The sequence below is a fragment of the Pleurodeles waltl genome, chromosome 5 (assembly GCF_031143425.1).
Source record: "Pleurodeles waltl isolate 20211129_DDA chromosome 5, aPleWal1.hap1.20221129, whole genome shotgun sequence".
NCBI classification, from domain to species: domain Eukaryota; kingdom Metazoa; phylum Chordata; class Amphibia; order Caudata; family Salamandridae; genus Pleurodeles; species Pleurodeles waltl.
The window spans coordinates 23,103,902-23,125,548 of record NC_090444.1 but is presented as its reverse complement, the minus strand read 5'-3'; the positions used below and the strand labels follow the sequence as shown (position 1 = coordinate 23,125,548).

The window sequence follows — 21,647 nt, the reverse complement described above, 5'->3', positions numbered from 1 at the left end:
TGTTAAAGCCAATAGGCAGCTAAACTGAACACAACATGTAATGTGCTACTGGTGAACATTGAGCAACTAATATGCGCAGTGGTGAAACACAAAGTCATTGGTCAAACACAATTAATAGCATCACATTCCACCCTATGACCAATTAATTTTTGTTTCATACCTCTTATTTCAAACAAAAACAAAAACATCAACACAAAAAAAACATTATAAGCAAATCTGATTTTAATGATAAAAGCAATCACTGTAAAGCAATGGAAGTGGATTAAAATATTGATCTCATAACCTTTCACATCGGATACATCTACACAGAAAAGACTGAAACTTATATACTCTAATTGGGATAATAAATGATTGAACAGTGTCTCTAAAACAGCAATTTGATGTAGCATGAGTTCTACTCATATAAAGGTGCACGTTCCACCTGAAAGGTTTGCTGGAAGGTAAGTGAAAGTCATAGTTCCACACGAAAAAACACAGACAGTTAACTGTTAAGGTTGCTTAGTTCCAGTGGAAGAATGTAATCAAACAAGTTGAACTTGAACTGAAGGCGCCAGTTGCACAAAATGGATCCATGGGGTTTGTACTTTAATCAATCAGGTTCAGGTTGTGGCTTCGGTCTCTCCCCCGACCCCACACGCACACACCTGAAGGGAGACCACACAGCACACTCATGGTCAGTGGCGAGACGTGGTAGGATCTGCAAAAGAAAAAAGTATGACTTTTCTTGCAAATAACATTTGTCATCTGAAATGTGCCCTTCCTCTTCCTTTCCCTGTTTTATAATCAGCAGGACGTTTTTGGGGCCCTTTGTTATGATTTCTGCAGGTTCTGGAGGGTCACCTGAGGCTTCAACCCACACCTCAGCACTGAGATTTTTATCTGCTGGACCACAGCTTCCCTTTCCTTGCACTGTCAGAAGGGCTGGGGCAGACTCCTCCTTTACCAAACCTCCATTCACTGCACTTTTGACAAGTTGGGCCATTCGGTCTCCAATTTGTATGAATGAATCAGATTATTTTCTAGTTATCAGCATATTTTGATTTCTCCTGGGTAATCTGCAGCAATCACTCCCCCTGAAACCTGATCAATTTGCCATATCTGTCCTGGTACCCCCATATTTCACTGTATATATGTTGTTTTAGTCTATGTGTCACTGGGACCCTGCCAGGCAGGGCCCCATTGCTCATAAGTGTGCCCTGTATGTGTTCCCTGTGTGGTGCCTAACTGTCTCACTGAGGCTCTGCTAACCAGAACCTCAGTGGTTATGCTCTCTCTGCTTTCCAAATTTGTCCCAAACAGGCTAGTGACCAATTTCACCAATTCACATTGGCATACTGGTACACCCATATAATTCCCTAGTATATGGTAATGAGGTACCCAGGGTATTGGGGTTCCAGGAGATCCCTATGGGCTGCAGCATTTCTTTTGCCACCCATAGGGAGCTCTGACAATTCTTACATAGGCCTGCCAGTGCAGCCTGAGTGAAATAGCGTCCACGTTATTTCTCAGCCATTTACCACTGCACTTAAGTAACTTATAGGTCACCTATATGTCTAACCTTCACCTGGTGAAGGTTGGGTGCCAAGTTACTTAGTGTGTGGGCACCCTGGCACTAGCCAAGGTGCCCCCACATCGTTCAGGGCAAATTCCCCGGACTTTGTGAGTGCAGGGACACCATTACACGCGTGCACTGTACATAGGTCACTACATATGTACAGCGTCACAATGGTAACTCCGAACAAGGCCCTGTAACATGTCTAAGATCATGAAATTGTCAACCCAATGCCATTCTGGCATTGGGGGACAATTCCATGATCCCCCCGGGTCTCTAGCACAGAACCCGGGTACTGCCAAACTGCCTTTCCGGGGTCTCCACTGCAGCTGCTGCCAACCCCTCAAGCAGGTTTCTGCCCTCCTGGGGTCCAGGCAGCCCCGTCCCAAGAAGGCAGAACAAAGGATTTCCTCTGAGAGAGGGTGTAACACCCTCTCCCTTTGGAAATAGGTGTGAAGGCTGGGGAGGAGTAGCCTCCCCCAGCCTCTGGAAATGCTTTGATGGGCAGAGATGGTGCCCATCTCTGCATAGACCAGTCTAAACCGGTTTAGGGATCCCCCAGCCCTCCTCTGGTTCGAAACTGGACAAAGGAAAGGGGAGTGACCACTCCCCTGACCTGCAGATCCCAGGGGAGGTGCCCAGAGCTCCTCCAGTGTGTCCCAGACCTCTGCCATCTTGGAAACAGAGGTGTCTGTGGCACACTGGACTGCTCTGAGTGGCCAGTGCCAGCAGGTGACGTCAGAGGCTCCTTCTGATAGGCTCTTACCTCTCTTGGTAGCCAATCCTCCTTCCTAGGTAGCCAAACCTCCTTTTCTGGCTATTTAGGGTCTCTGCTTTGGGGGAATTCTTCAGATAACGAATGCAAGATTTCACCAGAGTTCCTCTGCATCTCCCTCTTCACCTTCTGCCAAAGGATCAACCGCTGACTGCTCAGGACGCCTGCAAAACCGCAACAAAGTACCAAAGACTACTAGCAACCTTGTATTGCTTCATCCTGACGGCTTTCTCGATTGTTTCAAGGTGGTGCATGCTCTGGGGGTAGCCTGCCTCCTTTCTGCACCAGGAGCTCTGAAGAAATCTCCTGTGGGACGACGGAATCCTCCCCCTGCAACCGCAGGCACCAAAAGAACTGCATCACCGGTCCTCTGGGTCCCCTCTCAGCACGACGAGCGTGGTCCCTGGAACCCAGCAACTCTGTCCAAGTGACTCCCACAGTCCAGTGAAACTTCAGTCCAAGTTTGGTGGAGGTAAGTCCTTGCCTCCCCACGCTAGACTGCATTGCTGGGTACAGCATGATTTGCAGCTGCTCCGGCTCCTGTGCACTCTTCCAGGATTTCCTTTGTGCGCAGCCAAGCCTGGGTCCCCGACATTCTAACCTGCAGTGTACAACCTCCTGAGTTGTCCTCCGGCATCGTGGAATCTCCTTTTGTGACTTCGGGTGAGCTCCGGTTCACTCTTCTTCATAGTGCCTGTTCCGGCACCTCTGCGGGTGCTACCTGCTTCTGTGAGGGCTCCCTATCTTGCTGGGCGCCCCCTCTGTCTCCTCACGTAATTGGCGACATCCTGGTCCCTCCTGGGCCACAGCAGCATCCAAAAACCCTAACAGCGACCCTTGCAGCTAGCAAGGCTTGTTTGCGGTCTTTCTGCGTGGGAACACCTCTGCAAGCTTCTTCACGATGTGGGACATCCATCCTCCAAAGGGGAAGTTCCTAGTCCTCTTCGTTCTTGCAAAACACCAAGCTTCTTCCATCCGGTGGCAGCTTCCTTGCACCCTCAGCTGGCATTTCCTGGGATCCTGCCCACTCTCGACACTGTCGCGACTCTTGGACTTGGTCCCCTTGTCTTACAGGTACTCAGGTCCGGAAATCCACTGTTGTTGCATTGCTGGTGTTCGTTTTCCTTGCAGAATCCCCCTATCACGACTTCTGTGCTCTCTGGGGGTTGTAGGTGCACTTTACACCTAACTTACAGGGTCTTGGGGTGGGCTATTTTTCTAACCCTCACTGTTTTCTTACAGTCCCAGCGACCCTCTACAAGCTCACATAGGTTTCGGGTCCATTTGTGGTTCGCATTCCACTTTTGGAGTATATGGTTTGTGTTGCCCCTATACCTGTGTGCTCCTATTGCAATCTACTGTAACTTTACACTGCTTGCATTACTTCCTTTTGCTATTACTGCATAATTTTGGTATTGTGTACATATATCTTGTGTATATTTGCTATCCTCATACTGAGGGTACTCACTGAGATACTTTTGGCATATTGTCAAAAAAATAAAGTACCTTTATTTTTAGTATATCTGTGTATTGTGTTTTCTTATGATATTGTGCATATGACACTAGTGGTACTGTAGGAGCTTCAATCGTCTCCTAGTTCAGCCTAAGCTGCTCTGCTAAGCTACCTTTTCTATCAGCCTAAGCTGCTAGACACCCATCTACACTAATAAGGGATACCTGGACCTGGTGCAAGGTGTAAGTACCCCTTGGTACCCACTACAAGCCAGGCCAGCCTCCTACAACCTTTCATTTGTTTTAGTCAAAGTAGAGATTTGTGGCCTGTCTGAACAATGAAGTGAGTGCCAAACAGGTATGGCCTCAACTTCTTCAGTGCCCTGACCACAGCAAAGGCCTCCCTCTCTATGGCAGACCAACGCTTTTCTCTAGGGGTCAACCTCCTGCCGATAAAAGCAACAGGTTGATCCTGGCCCTCAGAATTGAGTTGTGATAAGACTGCCCCTACCCCTAATTCAGATGCATCAGTTTGAACAATGAATTTCTTGGAGTAACATGGGCTTTTTAGGACAAGTGCAGAGGACATGGCCTGTTTCAGCTCCTCAAAAGCTTTCTGACAGCTGGCTGTCCACAATACCTTTTTAGGCATTTTCTTTGAAGTGAGGTCATTAAGAGGGGCTGCTATGGAGCCATAGTTCTTTATGAACCCCCTGTAAAACCCAATGAGGCCTAAGAAGGCTCTCACCTGGGTCTGAGTTGTAGGGGGAACCCAATCTATGATAGTGTGGATTTTCCTCTGAAGTGGTGCAATCTGTTCTCCACCTACAAGGTGTCCCAGATAAACCACTTTCCCCTGCCCTATCTAGCACTTTGAAGCCTTGATAGCGAGGCCTGCCTTTTGCAGGGCCTCCAAAACTTTCCATAGGTGGACCAGGTGATCATCCCAAGTGGAGCTAAAGACAGCTATATCATCTAGATATGCTGCACTAAAAGCCTCCAACCCTTGCAGGACTGTATTCACCAACCTCTGAAAAGAGGCAGGTGCATTTTTCATACCAAAGGGCATTACTGTGAATTGGTAGTGCCCGGTGTAGGAAAGTACCATCTTGCCTGGCATGTTACCCCCATTTTTCACTGTATATATGTTGTTTTATTTGTATGTGTCACTGGGACCCTGTTCTCCAGGGCCCCAGTGCTCATAAGTGTGCCTGAATGTGTTACCTGTGTAGTGACTAACTGTCTCACTGAGGCTCTGCTAATCAGAACCTCAGTGGTTATGCTCTCTCATTTCTTTCCAAATTGTCACTGACAGGCTAGTGACCAATTTTACCAATTTACATTGGCTTACTGGAACACCCTTATAATTCCCTAGTATATGGTACTGAGGTACCCAGGGTATTGGGGTTCCAGGAGATCCCTATGGGCTGCAGCATTTCTTTTGCCACCCATAGGGAGCTCTGACAATTCTTACACAGGCCTGCCACTGCAGCCTGAGTGAAATAACGTCCACGTTATTTCACAGCCATTTTACACTGCACTTAAGTAACTTATAAGTCACCTATATGTCTAACCTTTACCTGGTAAAGGTTAGGTGCAAAGTTACTTAGTGTGAGGGCACCCTGGCACTAGCCAAGGTGCCCCCACATTGTTCAGAGCCAATTCCCTGAACTTTGTGAGTGCGGGGACACCATTACACGCGTGCACTACATATAGGTCACTACCTATATGTGGCTTCACAATGGTAACTCCGAATATGGCCATGTAACATGTCTATGATCATGGAATTGCCCCCTCTATGCCATCCTGGCATAGTTGGCACAATCCCATGATCCCAGTGGTCTGTAGCACAGACCCTGGTACTGCCAAACTGCCCTTCCTGGGGTTTCACTGCAGCTGCTGCTGCTGCCAACCCCTCAGACAGGCATCTGCCCTCCTGGGGTCCAGCCAGGCCTGGCCCAGGATGGCAGAACAAATAACTTCCTCTGAGAGAGGGTGTGACACCCTCTCCCTTTGGAAAATGGTGTGAAGGCAGGGGAGGAGTAGCCTCCCCCAGTCTCTGGAAATGCTTTGTTGGGCACAGATGTGCCCAATTCTGCATAAGCCAGTCTACACCGGTTCAGGGGACCCCTTAGCCCTGCTCTGGCGCGAAACTGGACAAAGGAAAGGGGAGTGACCACTCCCCTGACATGCACCTCCCCTGAGAGGTGTCCAGAGCTCCTCCAGTGTGCTCCAGACCTCTGCCATCTTGGATACAGAGGTGCTGCTGGCACACTGGACTGCTCTGAGTGGCCAGTGCCACCAGGTGACGTCAGAGACTCCTTCTGATAGGCTCCTTCAGGTGTTAGTAGCCTATCCTCTCTCCTAGCTAGCCAAACTCTCTTTTCTGGCTATTTAGGGTCTCTGTCTCTGGGGAAACTTTAGATAACGAATGCAAGAGCTCATCCGAGTTCCTCTGCATCTCTCTCTTCACCTTCTGCCAAGGAATCGACTGCTGACCGCGCTGGAAGCCTGCAAACCTGCAACATAGTAGCAAAGACGACTACTGCAACTCTGTAACGCTGATCCTGCCGCCTTCTCAACTGTTTTCCTGCTTGTGCATGCTGTGGGGGTAGTCTGCCTCCTCTCTGCACCAGAAGCTCCGAAGAAATCTCCCGTGGGTCGACGGAAATCTTCCCCCTGCAACCGCAGGCACCAAAAAGCTGCATTACCGGTCCCTTGGGTCTCCTCTCAGCACGACGAGCGAGGTCCCTCGAATCCAGCGACTCTGTCCAAGTGACCCTCACAGTCCAGTGACTCTTCAGTCCAAGTTTGGTGGAGGTAAGTCCTTGCCTCACCTCGCTGGGCTGCATTGCTGGGAACCGCGACTTTTGCAGCTACTCCGGCCCCTGTGCACTTCCGGCGGAAATCCTTTGTGCACAGCCAAGCCTGGGTCCACGGCACTCTAACCTGCATTGCACGACTTTCTAAGTTGGTCTCCGGCGACGTGGGACTCCTTTGTGCGACTTCGGGTGAGCACCGTTTCACGCATCCTCGTAGTGCCTGTTTCTGGCACTTCTCCGGGTGCTACCTGCTGCTGAGAGGGCTCCTTGTCTTGCTCGACGTCCCTTCTCTCTCCTGGTCCAATTTGCGACCTCCTGGTCCCTCCAGGGCCACAGCAGCGTCCAAAAACACTAACCGCACGATTTGCAGCTAGCAAGGCTTGTTGGCGTTCTTTCGGCGGGAAAATACTTCTGCACGACTCTCCACGGCGAGAGGGATCCGTCCACCAAAGGGGAAGTCTCTAGCCCTTTTCGTTCCTGCAGAAACCTCAGCTTCTTCTGTCCAGTAGAAGCTTCTTTGCACCCGCAGCTGGCATTTCCTGGGCATATGCCCATCTCCGACTTGCTTGTGACTTTTGGACTTGGTCCCCTTGTTCCACAGGTACCCTAGATTGGAAATCCACAGTTGTTGCATTGTTGGTTTGTGTCTTTCCTGCATTATTCCTCTAACACGACTTCTTTGTCCTTAGGGGAACTTTAGTGCACTTTGCACTCACTTTTCAGGGTCTTGGGGAGGGTTATTTTTCGAACTCTCACTATTTTCTAATAGTCCCAGCGACCCTCTACAAGGTCACATAGGTTTGGGGTCCATTCGTGGTTCGCATTCCACTTTTGGAGTATATGGTTTGTGTTGCCCCTATCCCTATGTGTTCCCATGGCATCCTATTGTAACTATACATTGTTTGCACTGTTTTCTAAGACTATACTGCATATTTTTGCTATTGTGTATATATATCTTGTGTATATTTCCTATCCTCTCACTGAGGGTGCACTCTAAGATACTTTGGCATATTGTCATAAAAATAAAGTACCTTTATTTTTAGTATAACTGTGTATTGTGTTTTCTTATGATATTGTGCATATGACACTAAGTGGTACTGTAGTAGCTTCACACGTCTCCTAGTTCAGCCTAAGCTGCTCTGCTAAGCTACCATTATCTATCAGCCTAAGCTGCTAGACACCCTATACACTAATAAGGGATAACTGGGCCTGGTGCAAGGTGCAAGTACCCCTTGGTACTCACTACAAGCCAGTCCAGCCTCCTACATTGGTTGTGCAGCGGTGGGATAAGTGCTTTGAGACTACTTACCACTCTTGTCATTGTACTTTTCATAAGAGAAAAATATACAAAACAAGGTCAGTGTATACACACATAGCCAAAAAGTTTTGCATTTCCTCTTTTCACTCTTTTCTAAGTGCTGAAAAGTACTCCTAACTTTCTAAAAAGTTCTAAAAAGTTGTAAAAGTTTTTTTTCTCTGTCTTTCTAAAAGCTCTGACAAACTTTTTATCTTTTACTATCACTTTAACTCTCTCTAAAAATGTCTGGCACAGGCCAAAATGTTGATCTGTCCAAACTTGCATTTGACCACCTTAGCTGGAAAGGAGCAAGGAGTCTCTGTGTAGAGAGAGGTTTGAGTGTAGGGAAGAATCCTTCTTTGGAATTATTGCTTAACATGCTTAGAGAACAAGATAAGGCCATAGGGGCCACATCTGTTGAAAAAGTAGCAAATGGTTCCCAATCTGATCCAGGGACTCCCCCAGGAAAAGATTCAGGAAAGAAACTTCCTAGCCTGCCCATTACTAGACAGTCTAGCATAGTTGGTAATGATGGAGAGACTCACCATAGAAATAGCGTTGTCTCACATCATAGCAAAAGCATTTATTCTCACCATACTGGTAGTGATGTTTCTGTTAGCCAAGCTGTTAGGGTGGCTTCTGTAAGGGACAGGTCTCCTTCTGTTCATTCTTCTGTGTCTAAGAATATCCCTCCCACCAACCCTGATGACAGAATGTTAGAGAGGGAACTCAATAAGTTGAGAGTGGAACAAACCAGACTGAAGCTTAAAAAGCAACAGCTGGATTTGGATAGACAGTCTTTTGAACTAGAGAAAGAAAGACAGAAGTTGGGTTTACATACCCATGGTGGCAGCAGCAGTATTCCCCATAGTCATCCTGCAAAAGAGCATGATTCCAGGAATCTGCATAAGATAGTTCCCCCTTATAAGGAGGGGGATGACATTAACAAGTGGTTTGCTGCACTTGAGAGGGCCTGTGTTGTACAGGATGTCCCTCAAAGGCAGTGGGCTGCTATCCTATGGCTATCATTTAGTGGAAAAGGTAGGGATAGGCTCCTTACTGTGAAAGAAAATGATGCTAATAATTTCCAAGTTCTTAAGAATGCACTCCTGGATGGTTATGGCTTAACCACTGAACAGTACAGGATAAAGTTCAGAGAGACCAAAAAGGAGTCTTCACAAGACTGGGTTGATTTCATTGACCATTCAGTGAAGGCCTTGGAGGGGTGGTTACATGGCAGTAAGGTTACTGATTATGACAGCCTGTATAACTTGATCCTGAGAGAGCATATTCTTAATAATTGTGTGTCTGATTTGTTGCACCAGTACTTGGTGGACTCTGATCTGACCTCTCCCCAAGAATTGGGAAAGAAGGCAGACAAATGGGTCAGAACAAGGGTGAACAGAAAAGTTCATACAGGGGGTGACAAAGATGGCAACAAAAAGAAGGATGGTAAGTCTTCTGACAAGGGTGGGGACAAATCTAAAAATGAGTCTTCATCAGGCCCACAAAAACACTCTGGTGGGGGTGGTGGGCCCAAATCCTCTTTTAATCAGAACAAGGAAAGGAAACCATGGTGCTATTTATGTAAAATAAAAGGCCATTGGACAACAGATCCCAGTTGTCCAAAGAAAAGCACCAATGCTCCTACCACTACAACCCCTACTGCTACCCCTAGTGTCCCTACTAATAGCAGTGGTGGTGGGAGCAAACCTACTAATAGCCAATCCAAGGGAGTAGCTGGGCTCACTATTGGTAACTTAGTTGGGGTTGGCCTTGTTAGGGAGGCCACAGAGGCTGTGTTAGTCTCTGAGGGGGCTATTGATTTAGCCACAATAGTTGCTTGTCCCCTTAATATGGATAAGTACAAGCAGCTACCCCTAATAAATGGTGTTGAGGTTCAGGCCTACAGGGACACTGGTGCCAGTGTGACTATGGTCATAGAGAAACTGGTCCACCCTGAACAACACCTACTTGGTCACCAGTACCAAGTAACCGATGCTCACAACAACACACTTAGCCACCCCATGGCTGTTGTTAATCTCAACTGGGGGGGGGGGGGGGGTTTACTGGTCCAAAGAAAGTTGTGGTAGCTTCAGATTTACCTGTAGACTGTCTATTAGGGAACGATTTGGAGACATCAGCTTGGTCAGATGTGGAGTTGGAGGCCCATGCAGCAATGCTGGGCATCCCAGGGCATATTTTTGCTTTGACAAGGGCTCAGGCCAAAAAGCAAAAAGGACAGGGAAGCTTGGATCCTGGAACAATGGACCAAGTGCTCCCTAAAGCTAGGGGTAGCAAGGGTAAATCCCTACCCACTATCCCTCCCTCTACAGATGATTCAACTTCTGAGGAAGAAGAATTTCCTCCCTGTGCAGAACCTTCACCAGAGGAGTTGGCAGTAGACTGGAGGGGGGCCTGCCAGGGAAGAGCTGAGTGTGGTACAGCAATCCTGTCCCACATTAGAGGGTCTCAGACAGCAAGCTGTCAAGCAGCAAAATGGGGATGTCAGTGACTCACATAGAGTTTACTGGGAGGACAGCCTCTTGTACACAGAGGCAAGGGACCCAAAACCTGGAGCAGCCAGGAGATTGGTCATTCCCCTGCAGTACAGAGAGTTCCTCCTAACTCTGGCACATGACATTCCCCTGGCTGGGCATTTGGGCCAGATTAAAACATGGGAAAGGCTTGTCCCCCTGTTTCACTGGCCTAGGGTGTCAGAGGACACAAAAGACTTTTGTAAATCTTGCGTGACCTGCCAAGCCAGTGACAAGACTGGCGGCACACCAAAAGCTCCCCTTATTCCACTACCTGTGGTTGGGGTTCCCTTTGAAAGGGTAGGGGTTGACATAGTTGCCCCCCTTGACCCTCCTACTGCTTCAGGCAATAGGTTTATCTTGGTGGTACAACTATGCCATAAGATATCCTGAAGTTATTCCTCTAAGGACCACTACAGCTCCTGCAGTGGCAAAAGCCCTCCTGGGAATCTTTTCCAGGGTGAGTTTTCCAATAAGAGGTTGTATCAGACAGGGGTAGCAACTTTATGTCTGCATACTTGAAGGCTATGTGGAAGGAATGTGGTGTAACATACACATTCACCACACCTTATCATCCACAGACAAATGGACTGGTAGAGAGGTTTAATAAAACTCTCAAAGGAATGATAATGGGACTCCCTGAAAAACTCAGGAGTAGATAGGATGTCCTGTTACCTTGCCTCCTTTTTGCTTACAGGGAGGTACCCCAGAAAGGAGTGGGCTTCAGCCCCCTTGATCTCCTCTTTGGGCACCCTGTAGGAAGTCCACTAACACTTGCGAAGGAGGGTTGGGAACAACTTTTAAAAGCTCCTAAGCAGGATATAGTGGACTATGCACTAAGATCCAGAATGGCGGAGTACATGAAAAAGGCCAGTAAAAACCTTCAGGCCAGCGAAGAGCTCCAAAAGCAATGGCATGATCAGAAGGCTGTTCTGATTCAGTACCAACCAGGACAGAAGGTGTGGGTATTGGAGCCTGTGGCCCCAAGAACACTCAAAGACAAATTGAGTGGACCCCATCTCATTGTTGAAAAGAAGGGCAAGGTCACCTACTTGGTTGACCTAGGCACTGCCAGGAGTCCCCTAAGGGTGATTCATGTCAATCGCCTAAAACCCTACTATGACAGGGCTGATCTCACCCTGCTCATGGCAACAGATGAGGGACAGGAAGAAGAGAGTGACCCTCTCCCTGATCTCTTCTATACCACAGAAGAGGATGCTCTAGTGGAAGGAGTAGTTTTGGCAGACTGTCTTACTGCAGAGCAGAAAGACAACTGCTTACATCTCCTAGGTCAGTTTTCTGAACTCTTTTCAACTGTGCCAGGCACCACATCTTGGTGTGAACACACAATTGATACTGGAGACAGCATGCCTGTCAAAAGTAAAATCTATAGGCAGCCTGACCATGTCAGAGACTACATAAAGCAAGAAGTTCAGAAAATGCTTGACTTAGGAGTGGTTGAACATTCTGAAAGCCCATGGGCCTCTCCTGTGGTGCTTGTACCAAAGCCTCACTCAAAAGATGGAAAAAGGGAGATGAGGTTTTGTGTAGATTACAGAGGTCTCAACCAGGTAACAAAAACGGATGCTCACCCTATACCCAGGGCAGATGAGCTCATAGATACACTGGCATCTGCCAAGTATCTAAGCACCTTTGATTTGACTGCAGGGTATTGGCAGATCGAATTGGCAGAGGATGCTAAAGCAAAAACTGCATTTTCTACTAGAGGAGGACACTACCAATTCACAGTAATGCCCTTTGGTTTGAAAAATGCACCTGACACTTTTCAGAGGTTGGTGAATACAGTCCTGCAAGGGTTGGAGGCTTTTAGTGCAGCATATCTAGACGATGTAGCTGTCTTTAGCTCCACCTGGGATGATCACCTGGTCCACCTGTGGAAAGTTTTGGAGGCCCTGCAAAAGGCAGGCCTCATTATCAAGGCTTCAAAGTGCCAGATAGGGCAGGGAAAGGTGGTTTATCTGGGACACCTGGTAGGTGGAGAACAGATTGCACCACTTCAGGGGAAAATCCAGACAATCATGGATTGGGTTCCCCCTACAACACAGACCCAGGTGAGAGCCTTCCTAGGCCTCACCAAGTATTACAGGAGATTCATTAAAAACTATGGCTCCATTGCAGCCCCACTTAATGATCTCACTAGCAAGAAGATGCCTAAAAAGGTATTGTGGACAGCTAGCTGTCAGAAAGCTTTTGAGGAGCTCAAACAGGCCATGTGCACTGCACCTGTCCTAAAAAGCCCATGTTACTCCAAGAAATTCATTGTTCAAACTGATGCATCTGAATTAGGGGTACGGGCAGTCTTATCACAACTTAATTCTGAGGGCCAGGATCAACCAGTTGCTTTTATCAGCAGGAGGTTGACCCCTAGAGAGAAGCGTTGGTCTGCCATAGAGAGGGAGGCCTTTGCTGTGGTCTGGGCACTGAAGAAGTTGAGGCCATACCTGTTATAGTATAGTAGGAGCTTTGCATGTCTCCTAGTTCAGCCTAAGCTGCTTTGCCATAGCTACCTTCTATCAGCCTAAGCTCCTAGAAACACCTCTTCTACACTAATAAGGGATAACTGGACCGGGCACAAGGTGTAAGTACCTCTGGTACCCACTACAAGCCAGGCCAGCCTCCTACATGCTGGAACCCTGCTGACCAGGCCCCAGCACCAGTGTTCTTTCACCTAAAATGTACCATTGTTTCCACAATTGGCACACCCCTGGCACACAGATAAGTCCCTTGTAAAAGGTACCAGTGGTACCAAGGGCCCTGTGACCAGGGAAAGTCCCTAAGGGCTGCAGCATATGTTGTGCCACCCTAAGGGACCCCTCACCTAACACATGCACACTGCCATTGCAGATTGTGTGTGTTGGTGGGGAGAAAAAGGCAAAGTCGACATGGCATCCCCCTCAGGATGCCATGCACACAAAATACTGCCTATGGCATAGGTAAGTCACCCCTCTAGCATGCCTTACAGCCCTAAGGCAGGGTGCACTATACCACAGGTGAGGGCATAGCTACATGAGCAGTACGCCCCTACGGTGTCTAAGTCTATTCTTAGACATTGTAAGTACAGTTATGGCCATATTAAGCATATGGTTTGGGAGTTTGTCAAAAACGAACTCCGCAGCTCCATAATGGCCACACTGAATACTGGGAAGTTTGGTATCAAGCTTCTCAGAATAATAAACCCACACTGATGCCAGTGTTGGATTTATTAAAAAATGCACACAGAGGGCATCTTAGAGATGCCCCCTGTATTTTACCCAATTGTTCAGTGCAGGACTGACTGGTCTATGCCAGCCTTCTGCTGAGAGACGAGTTTCTGATCCCATGTGGTGAGGGCCTTTGTGCTCTCTGAGAACAGAAACAAAAGCCTGCTCTGAGTGGAGGTGCTTCACACCTCCCCCCTGCAGGAACTGTAACACCTAGCAGTGAGCCTCAAAGGCTCAGGCTTCGTGTTACAATGCCCCAGGGCACTCCAGCTAGTGGAGATGCCCGCCCCCTATACACAACCCCCACTTCTAATGGCAAGTCCAGGGGAGATAATGAGAAAAACAAGGAGGAGTCACCCACCAGTCAGGACAGCCCCTAAGGTGTCCTGAGCTGAGGTGACCGCTGCCTTTAAAAATCCTCCATTTTGATTTTGGAGGATTCCCCCAATAGGGATAGGGATGTGCCCCCCTCCCCTCAGGGAGGAGGCACAAAGAGGGTGTAGCCACCCTCAAGGACAGTAGCCATTGGCTACTTCCCTCCCAGACCTAAACACACCCCTAAATTCAGTATTTAGGGGCTACCCAGAACCTAGGAAATTAGATTCCTGCAACCTAAGACGAAGAAGGACTGCTGACCTGAAAGCCCTGCAGAGAAGACGGAGACACCAACTGCTTTGGCCCCAGCCCTACCGGCCTGTCTCCCCACTTCGAGAAAAACTGCAACAGCGACGCGTTACACAGGGTCCAGCGACCTCTGAAGCCTCAGAGGACTACCCTGCATCTAAAAGGACCAAGAACTCCTGAGAACAGTGGCTCTGCTCCAAAGAAGAAACATATTTGCAACAAAGAAGCAACTTTTAAAGAACACACGTTTCCCGCCGGAAGCGTGAGACTTTGCACTCTGCACCCGACGCCCCGGCTCGACTTGTGGAGAACCAACACTACAGGGAGGACTCCCCGGCGACTGCGAGCCCGTGAGTAGCCAGAGGTCACCCCCCTGAGCCCCTACCGCGATGCCTGCAGAGGGAATCCAGAGGCTCCCCCTGACCGCGACTGCCTGCTTCTAAGAACCAGACGCCTGGTAAGGACACTGCACCTGCAGCCCCCAGGACCTGAAGGATTCGACCTCCAGTGCAGAAGCGACCCCCAGGTGGCCCTCTCCCTTGCCCAGGTGGTGGCTACCCCGAGGAGCCCCCCCTTGCCTGCCTCCTTCGCTGAAGAGACCCCTGGGTCTCCCATTGAACTACATTGCAAACCCGACGCCTGTTTGCACTCTGCACCCGGCCGCCCCGTGCCGCTGAGGGTGTACTTTGTATGCTGACTTGTATCCCCCCGGTGCCCTACAAAACCCCCCTGGTCTGCCCTCCGAAGACGCAGGTGCTTACCTGCTGGCAGACTGGAACCGGGGCACCCCTTCTCCATTGAAGCCTATGTGTTTTGGGCACCACTTTAACCTCTGCACCTGACGGGCCCTGAGCTACTGGTGTGGTAACTTTGGGGTTGCCCTGAACCCCCAACGGTGGGCTACCTTGGACCCAACTTTGAACCATGTAGGTGGTTTACTTACCTGAAAAACTAACAAATACTTACCTCCCCAGGAACTGTTGAAAATTGCACTGTCTAGTTTTAAAATAGCTTCTTGCCATTTTTGCCAAAACTGTACATGTACATTGTGTTGATTCAAAGTTCCTAAGAGACCTGAGAGAAATATCTTTCATTTGAAGTATTATTTGTAAATCTTGAACCTGTGGTTCTTAAAATAAACTAAGAACAAATATTTTTCTATATAAAAACCTATTGGCCTGGAATTGTCTTTGAGTGTGTGTTCCTCATTTATTGCCTGTGTGTGTACAACAAATGCTTAACACTACCCTCTGATAAGCCTACTGCTCGACCACACTACCAGAAAATAGAGCATTAGAATTATCTCTTTTTGCCACTATCTTACCTCTAAGGGGAATCCTTGGACTCTGTGCATGCTATTCCTTACTTTGAAATAGTACATACAGAGCCAACTTCCTACACTCATCGTTTCCTTTCACTGGGTCAGAAAAAGCAGTATTAGCCTCTGTATCTTCGTTCCGTAGCACTCAAATGGAAGACCCCACACTACGCCATGCCTGGGATAGCGCGGTGACTGAGAAAACCAGACAAGTGGGTCCGTACTTCCTATTAAAAAAGGGTTTGTTATACCAGGTAACCCAACACCATAACACAGAACGACTACAGTTAGTAATACCGCGAGCATTCCAGATACAAACACTGCATTTTGCTCACAATCAGATGGGGGGTGGACATTTCGGAAGAGAAAAGACCAAAGAATACCTCCTATGTCGGTTTTACTGGCCTGGGGTCTCTTCAGAGATCTGACGATTTTGTCAGCCATGTCCACACTGTCAACTGGTAAACCCCAGACCCCAGAAAAAGACACCTTTATTTCCATTACTGATTATTGATGTACCATTCTCTAGGGTTGCAATGGACTTGGTAGGTCCTCTCATACCTACTTCCCGGGGTTATATGGAAAATGTCACTTACCCAGTGTACATCTGTTTGTGGCATGGGACGCTGCAGATTCACATGCTGTGCATTATCCTGCCATTTAGTGTTGGGCTCGGAATGTTACAAGTTGTTTTTCTTCGAAGAAGTCATTTCGAGTCACAAGACCGAGGGACTCCTCCCTTTCAGCTCCACTGCGCATGGGCGTCGACTCCATCTTAGATTGTTTTCCCAGCAGAGGGTGAGGTAGGAGTTGTGTATATAGTAAAAGTGCCCGTGCAATGGAGTGAGTATGTATGTACATAATGTGTATAAAAAATAGTATGTATTTACAAATTTACAAATGTACAAGTTTCATCAACGTATAACGGCTACAGGCTGCCGGGGAGGCGGGAGGGCGCATGTGAATCTGCAGCGTCCCATGCCACGAACAGATGTACACTGGGTAAGTGACATTTTCCGTTCAATGGCATGTGTAGCTGCAGATACACATGCTTTGCATAGACTAGTAAGCAGTTATCTCCCCAAAAGCGGTGGCTTAGCCTGTAGGCGTTGAAGTTGTCTGAAATAATGTTTGTAATACAGCCTGTCCTACTGTGGCTTGTTGTGTCGTTAACACATCTACACAGTAATGTTTTGTGAATGTATGAGGCGCAGACCATGTGGCTGCCTTACAGATTTCTGTCATAGGTATATTTCCTAGAAAGGCCATTGTGGCACCTTTCTTCCTAGTGGAGTGCGCCTTTGGCGTAACAGGTAGATCTCTTTTTGCTTTAATATAGCAGGTCTGAATACATTTCACTATCCGTCTGGCAATGCCTTGTTTCGATACTGGATTTCCTGCATGAGGTTTTTAGAAGGCTACAAACAATTGTTTTGTTTTGCAAAACTGTTTTGTTCTATCAATATAATACATTAGTGCTCTTTTAATGTCTAACGTATGTAAGTCTCTTTCAGCTACTGAGTCTGGTTGTGGAAAAAAAGACTGGGAGTTCCACTGTTCGGTTTAGGTGGAACGGTGATATACCTTTTGGTAAGAACTTGGGATTTGTACGGAGAACCACCTTATGTTTATGTATTTGTATAAAGGGTTCTTGTATAGTAAATGCTTGTATTTCACTTACTCTTCTAAGAGATGTGATAGCTATTAGGAAGGCTACTTTCCAGGTTAAGTATTGAATCTCACAAGAGTGCATGGGCTCAAATGGTGGACCCATGAGTCGTGTTAATACAATATTGAGGTTCCACGAGGGAACTGGTGGTGTTCTTGGGGGTATGATTCTTTTTAAACCCTCCATAAATGCTTTGATGACTGGGATTCTCAAGAGTGATGTTGAATGTGTAATCTGCAGATAGGCAGATATTGCTGTGAGATGTATTTTAATGGAAGAAAAAGCTAGATTAGATTTTTATAAGTGTAATAAGTAGCTTGCTATGTTTTTTGCGGAAGCATGTAGTGGTTGAATTTGATTATTATGGCAGTAATAGACAAATCTTTTCCCTTTATTTGCGTAACAATGTCTTGTAGTTGGTTTTCTAGCTTGTTTAATGACCTCCATACATTCTTGTGTAAGGTCTAAATGCCCAAATTCTAAGACTTCAGGAGCCAGATTGCTAGATTGAGTGATGCTGGATTCGGGTGTCTGATCTGTTGTTTGTGTTGAGTTAACAGATCTGGTCTGTTTGGTAGTTTGATATGAGGTACTACTGACAGGTCTAGTAGTGTTGTATACCATGGTTGGCGAGCCCAGATTGGTGCTATTAGTATAAGTTTGAGTTTGTTTTGACTCAATTTGTTTACCAGATACGGAAGGAGTGGGAGAGGGGGAAAAGCGTAAGCAAATGTCCCTGACCAACTCATCCATAATGCATTGCCCTTGGAGTGAGGGTGTGGATACCTGGACGCGAAGTTTTGGCATTTTGCGTTTTCTTTTGTTGCGAATAGGTCTATTTGTGGTGTTCCCCAGCTTCGAAAGTAAGTTTGTAGAATCTGGGGATGAATTTCCCATTCGTGTGTTTGTTGGTGATTTCGACTGAGATTGTCGGCTAACTGGTTTTGAATTCCTGGGATGTACTGTGCTATTGGGCGAATGTGATTGTGAATTGCCCAATAAATCTTTTGTGCTAAGAGACACAGTTGTGATGAGTGTGTCCCTCCCTGTTTGTTTAAGTAATACATTGTTGTCATGTTGTCTGTTTTGACAAGAATGTGTTTGTGGGCTATTAGCGGTTGAAATGCTTTCAATGCTAGAAACACCGCGAACAGCTCTAAATGGTTTATATGCAATTGCTTTTTTTGAACGTCCCATTGTCCCTGTACGCTGTGCTGGTTGAGGTGTGCTCCCCACCCTACCATGGAACCATCTGTTGTGATCACGTATTGAGGCACTGGGTCTTGGAATGGCCGCCTTTGGTTTAAATTTATAGGATTCCACCATTGAAGCGAGGAGTGTGTTTGGCGGTCTATCAACACTAGATCTTGAAGTTGAACCTGTGCTTGTGTCCATTGTGTCGCTAGGCACTGTTGTAAGGGCTGCATGTGTAGTCTTGCGTTTGGGACAATGGCTATGCATGAAGACATCATGCCTAGGAGTTTCATTACAAACCTCACTTGATAGTGTTGGTTTGGGTGCATGTTTAGTATTACATTTTGGAAGGCTTGTACCCTTTGTGAACTTGGAGTGGCAATCCCTTTTTGTGTGTTGACTGTTGCTCCTAGGTATTGTTGTATTTGGCACGGATGTAGATGTGATTTTTGGTAGTTTATAGAGAACCCTAACTTGTGAAGGGTTTCTATGACGTAGTTTGTGTGTAGTAGACACTGTTGCTGAGTGCTGGTTTTTATTAACCAATTGTCCAAGTAAGGGAATACATGCATGTGCTGTCTTCTGATGTGAGCAGCTACTACTGCAAGACATTTTGTGAATACCCTTGGGGCTGTTGTGATGCCGAACGGTAGCACTTTGAATTGGTAATGCACGCCTTGGATTACGAACCTCAAGTATTTCCTGTGGGAAGGATGTATGGGTATGTGGAAATAAGCATCTTTGAGATCTAATGTTGACATGTAGTCCTGTTGTTTGAGCAAGGGAATCACGTCTTGGAGTGTCACCATGTGAAAATGATCTGATTTGATGTAATGATTTAGTGTTCGGAGGTCTAGTATGGGTCTCAGTGTTTTGTCCTTTTTGGAATTAGGAAATAAAGGGAGAAAACACTTGTTCCTTTTTGATAGTTGGGTACTAGTTCTATTGCTTCCTTTTGTAACAATGCTTGGACTTCTAGTTGTAACAGATTTAAGTGTTGATTGGACATGCTGTGTGCTCTTGGAGGCACATCTGGTGGTAAATGTAGGAATTCTATGCAATAACCATGTTGGATAATAGCTAGGACCCGCGCGTCCGTAGTTATGTGTACCCAGTTTTGGTAATATCTGTGAGCCTCCCCGCCACTGGTGTTGTGTGGTGGGGGTTTGTGACGTTGGAGTCACTGTTTAGTTTGTGGGGTTTTTGGGCTTTGGAATTTCCCTCTTGTTTTAGGGAACTGTCCACCCCTATATTGTCCCCGAAAACCTCCTCTCTGATATTGGCCCTGGTATGTGGGTCTGACTTGTGAGGTGGAAGGCTCTGTGGTCTGGGGCCAAAACCCCCCTCTAAAGTGCGGCTTCCTAAAAGTGCCTCTGCTCTGTGGGGAGTAGAGCGCACCCATGGCTTTGGCAGTGTCAGTGTCTTTCTTCAGTTTATCTATCGCTGTATCCACCTCTGGCCCAAACAATTGTTGTCCGTTGAAAGGCATATTCAGCACAGCCTGCTGGATTTCTGGCTTAAATCCGGAGGTACGTAGCCACGCGTGTCTCCTTATGGTTACCGCTGTGTTTACTGTCCTGGCCGCCGTGTCTGCTGAGTCCATAGCCGACCTTATTTGGTTGTTGGAGATCGTTTGGCCCTCCTCGACAACCTGTTGGGCACGTTTCTGGAACTCTTTGGGAAGGTATTGAATGAAATGTTGCATTTCGTCCCAATGTGCCCTGTCGTATCTTGCCAGTAGAGCTTGCGAATTGGCAATTCGCCACTGATTGGCTGCTTGTGCTGCCACCCTTTTGCCTGCTGCATCGAATTTCCGACTTTCTTTGTCGGGTGGTGGTGCGTCTCCAGAAGTTTGCGAGTTTGCCCTTTTCCGGGCTGCTCCTACTACCACCGAATCAGGAGTTAACTATTGTGTAATGTACACAGGGTCCGTAGGGGGAGGTTTATATTTCTTCTCCACCCTAGGTGTGATGGCTCTGCTCTTGACTGGGTCTTGAAACACCTGTTTGGCGTGTTTTAACATGCCTGGTAACATTGGCAAACTTTGGTATTGGCTGTGCGTAGATGACAGGGTATTGAACAAAAAGTCATCTTCTATGGGATCTGAATGCAATGCTACGTCATGAAAAGTAGCTGCCCTGGAAACCACCTGCATATAAGCAGTACTGTCCTCTGGTGGTGATGGCCTTGCCGGGTAGCAATCCGGACTATTATCTGAGACCGGTGCATCATACAAATCCCATGCATCTGGGTCATCTTGGCTCATCCCTGTGTGCGTCGGTGACTGCTTCATTGGGGGTGTTGCTACTGGGGACAGATGTGGCGAGTGCGGTGGCGATGGCTGTGGAGAAAACTGTGGTGGTGTTTTTTCTTTAGCCACTTTAGCTTTTGGCTGCATTTCCGCCTCATGGAATGCAAGCTTCCGCTTCATCTTTACTGGAGGAAGAGTTCTGATTTACCCCATGTCTTTTTGTATATGGAGCCTTCTCTGGGTATGGTCTGGCTCTCCCATACCCAGTTCTTGTTCAAACCTGTGGCCTTGTAATTGTGAGGAAAGGCCCTGTTCGTCTGTATAGGAGCTGTGTTTCGGCTCCGAGGCTGCATGTTTCGGCACCAAAACCTTTTCGGCAGTCTTTTTCGGTTCCGAGGAAACCTTTTTGGCTTTCGGGGTGCCGATCTCTCGGTGTCGAGTCTGGTCGGAGCCGGTATCTTGGTGCCGAGTCTGTTCGGAGCCGGTATCTCGACCGGAGTCAGATGTCTTCAACTGCTGGTAGGCCTTTTTCGATGCCGATGTTTGGTCACCGTGTTTTCGGGTAAAGCCATGGCCTGTTGGCGGTGGCGTCCCCTGGGCCTTCATGATTTTTGAGTGAGTTTTTGCCGGGCGTGGTTTACTCACGGTTTGTTGCCTCGTCAGCTGCTCACTCTCTGGCTCGTCCGAGTCCGAATCTGGAATGGAGAATGTCTCCTCTTCTTCAACGTCGGGGTGTCTGCCCGGTGTCGACGCCATTTGAAGTCTTCGAGCTCTACGATCCCGCAGTGTCTTCTTGGATCGAAATGCCCGACAGGCCTCGCACATATCCTCTTTGTGTTCGGAGGACAAACACAGATTACAGACCAAGTGTTGGTCTGTATAGGGATACTTAGCGTGGCATTTGGGGCGGAAGGGGGTCCGTTCCATGAGCCTTG

General features: G+C 47.5%; 1 protein-coding gene across 1 annotated transcript in view; it reads right to left on the bottom strand.

Moving 5' to 3' along the window:
• Nucleotides 1–210: 210 nt before the first annotated feature.
• Nucleotides 211–21,647, bottom strand: part of LOC138297191 (uncharacterized) — a 270,414-nt gene continuing 248,977 nt past the window's right edge. The window contains exon 11 of the mRNA XM_069236682.1: nucleotides 211–697. Within this exon, the coding sequence (XP_069092783.1) occupies nucleotides 675–697 (23 nt within the window). The 3' untranslated portion in view covers nucleotides 211–674. The remainder of the gene's footprint in view (nucleotides 698–21,647) is intronic.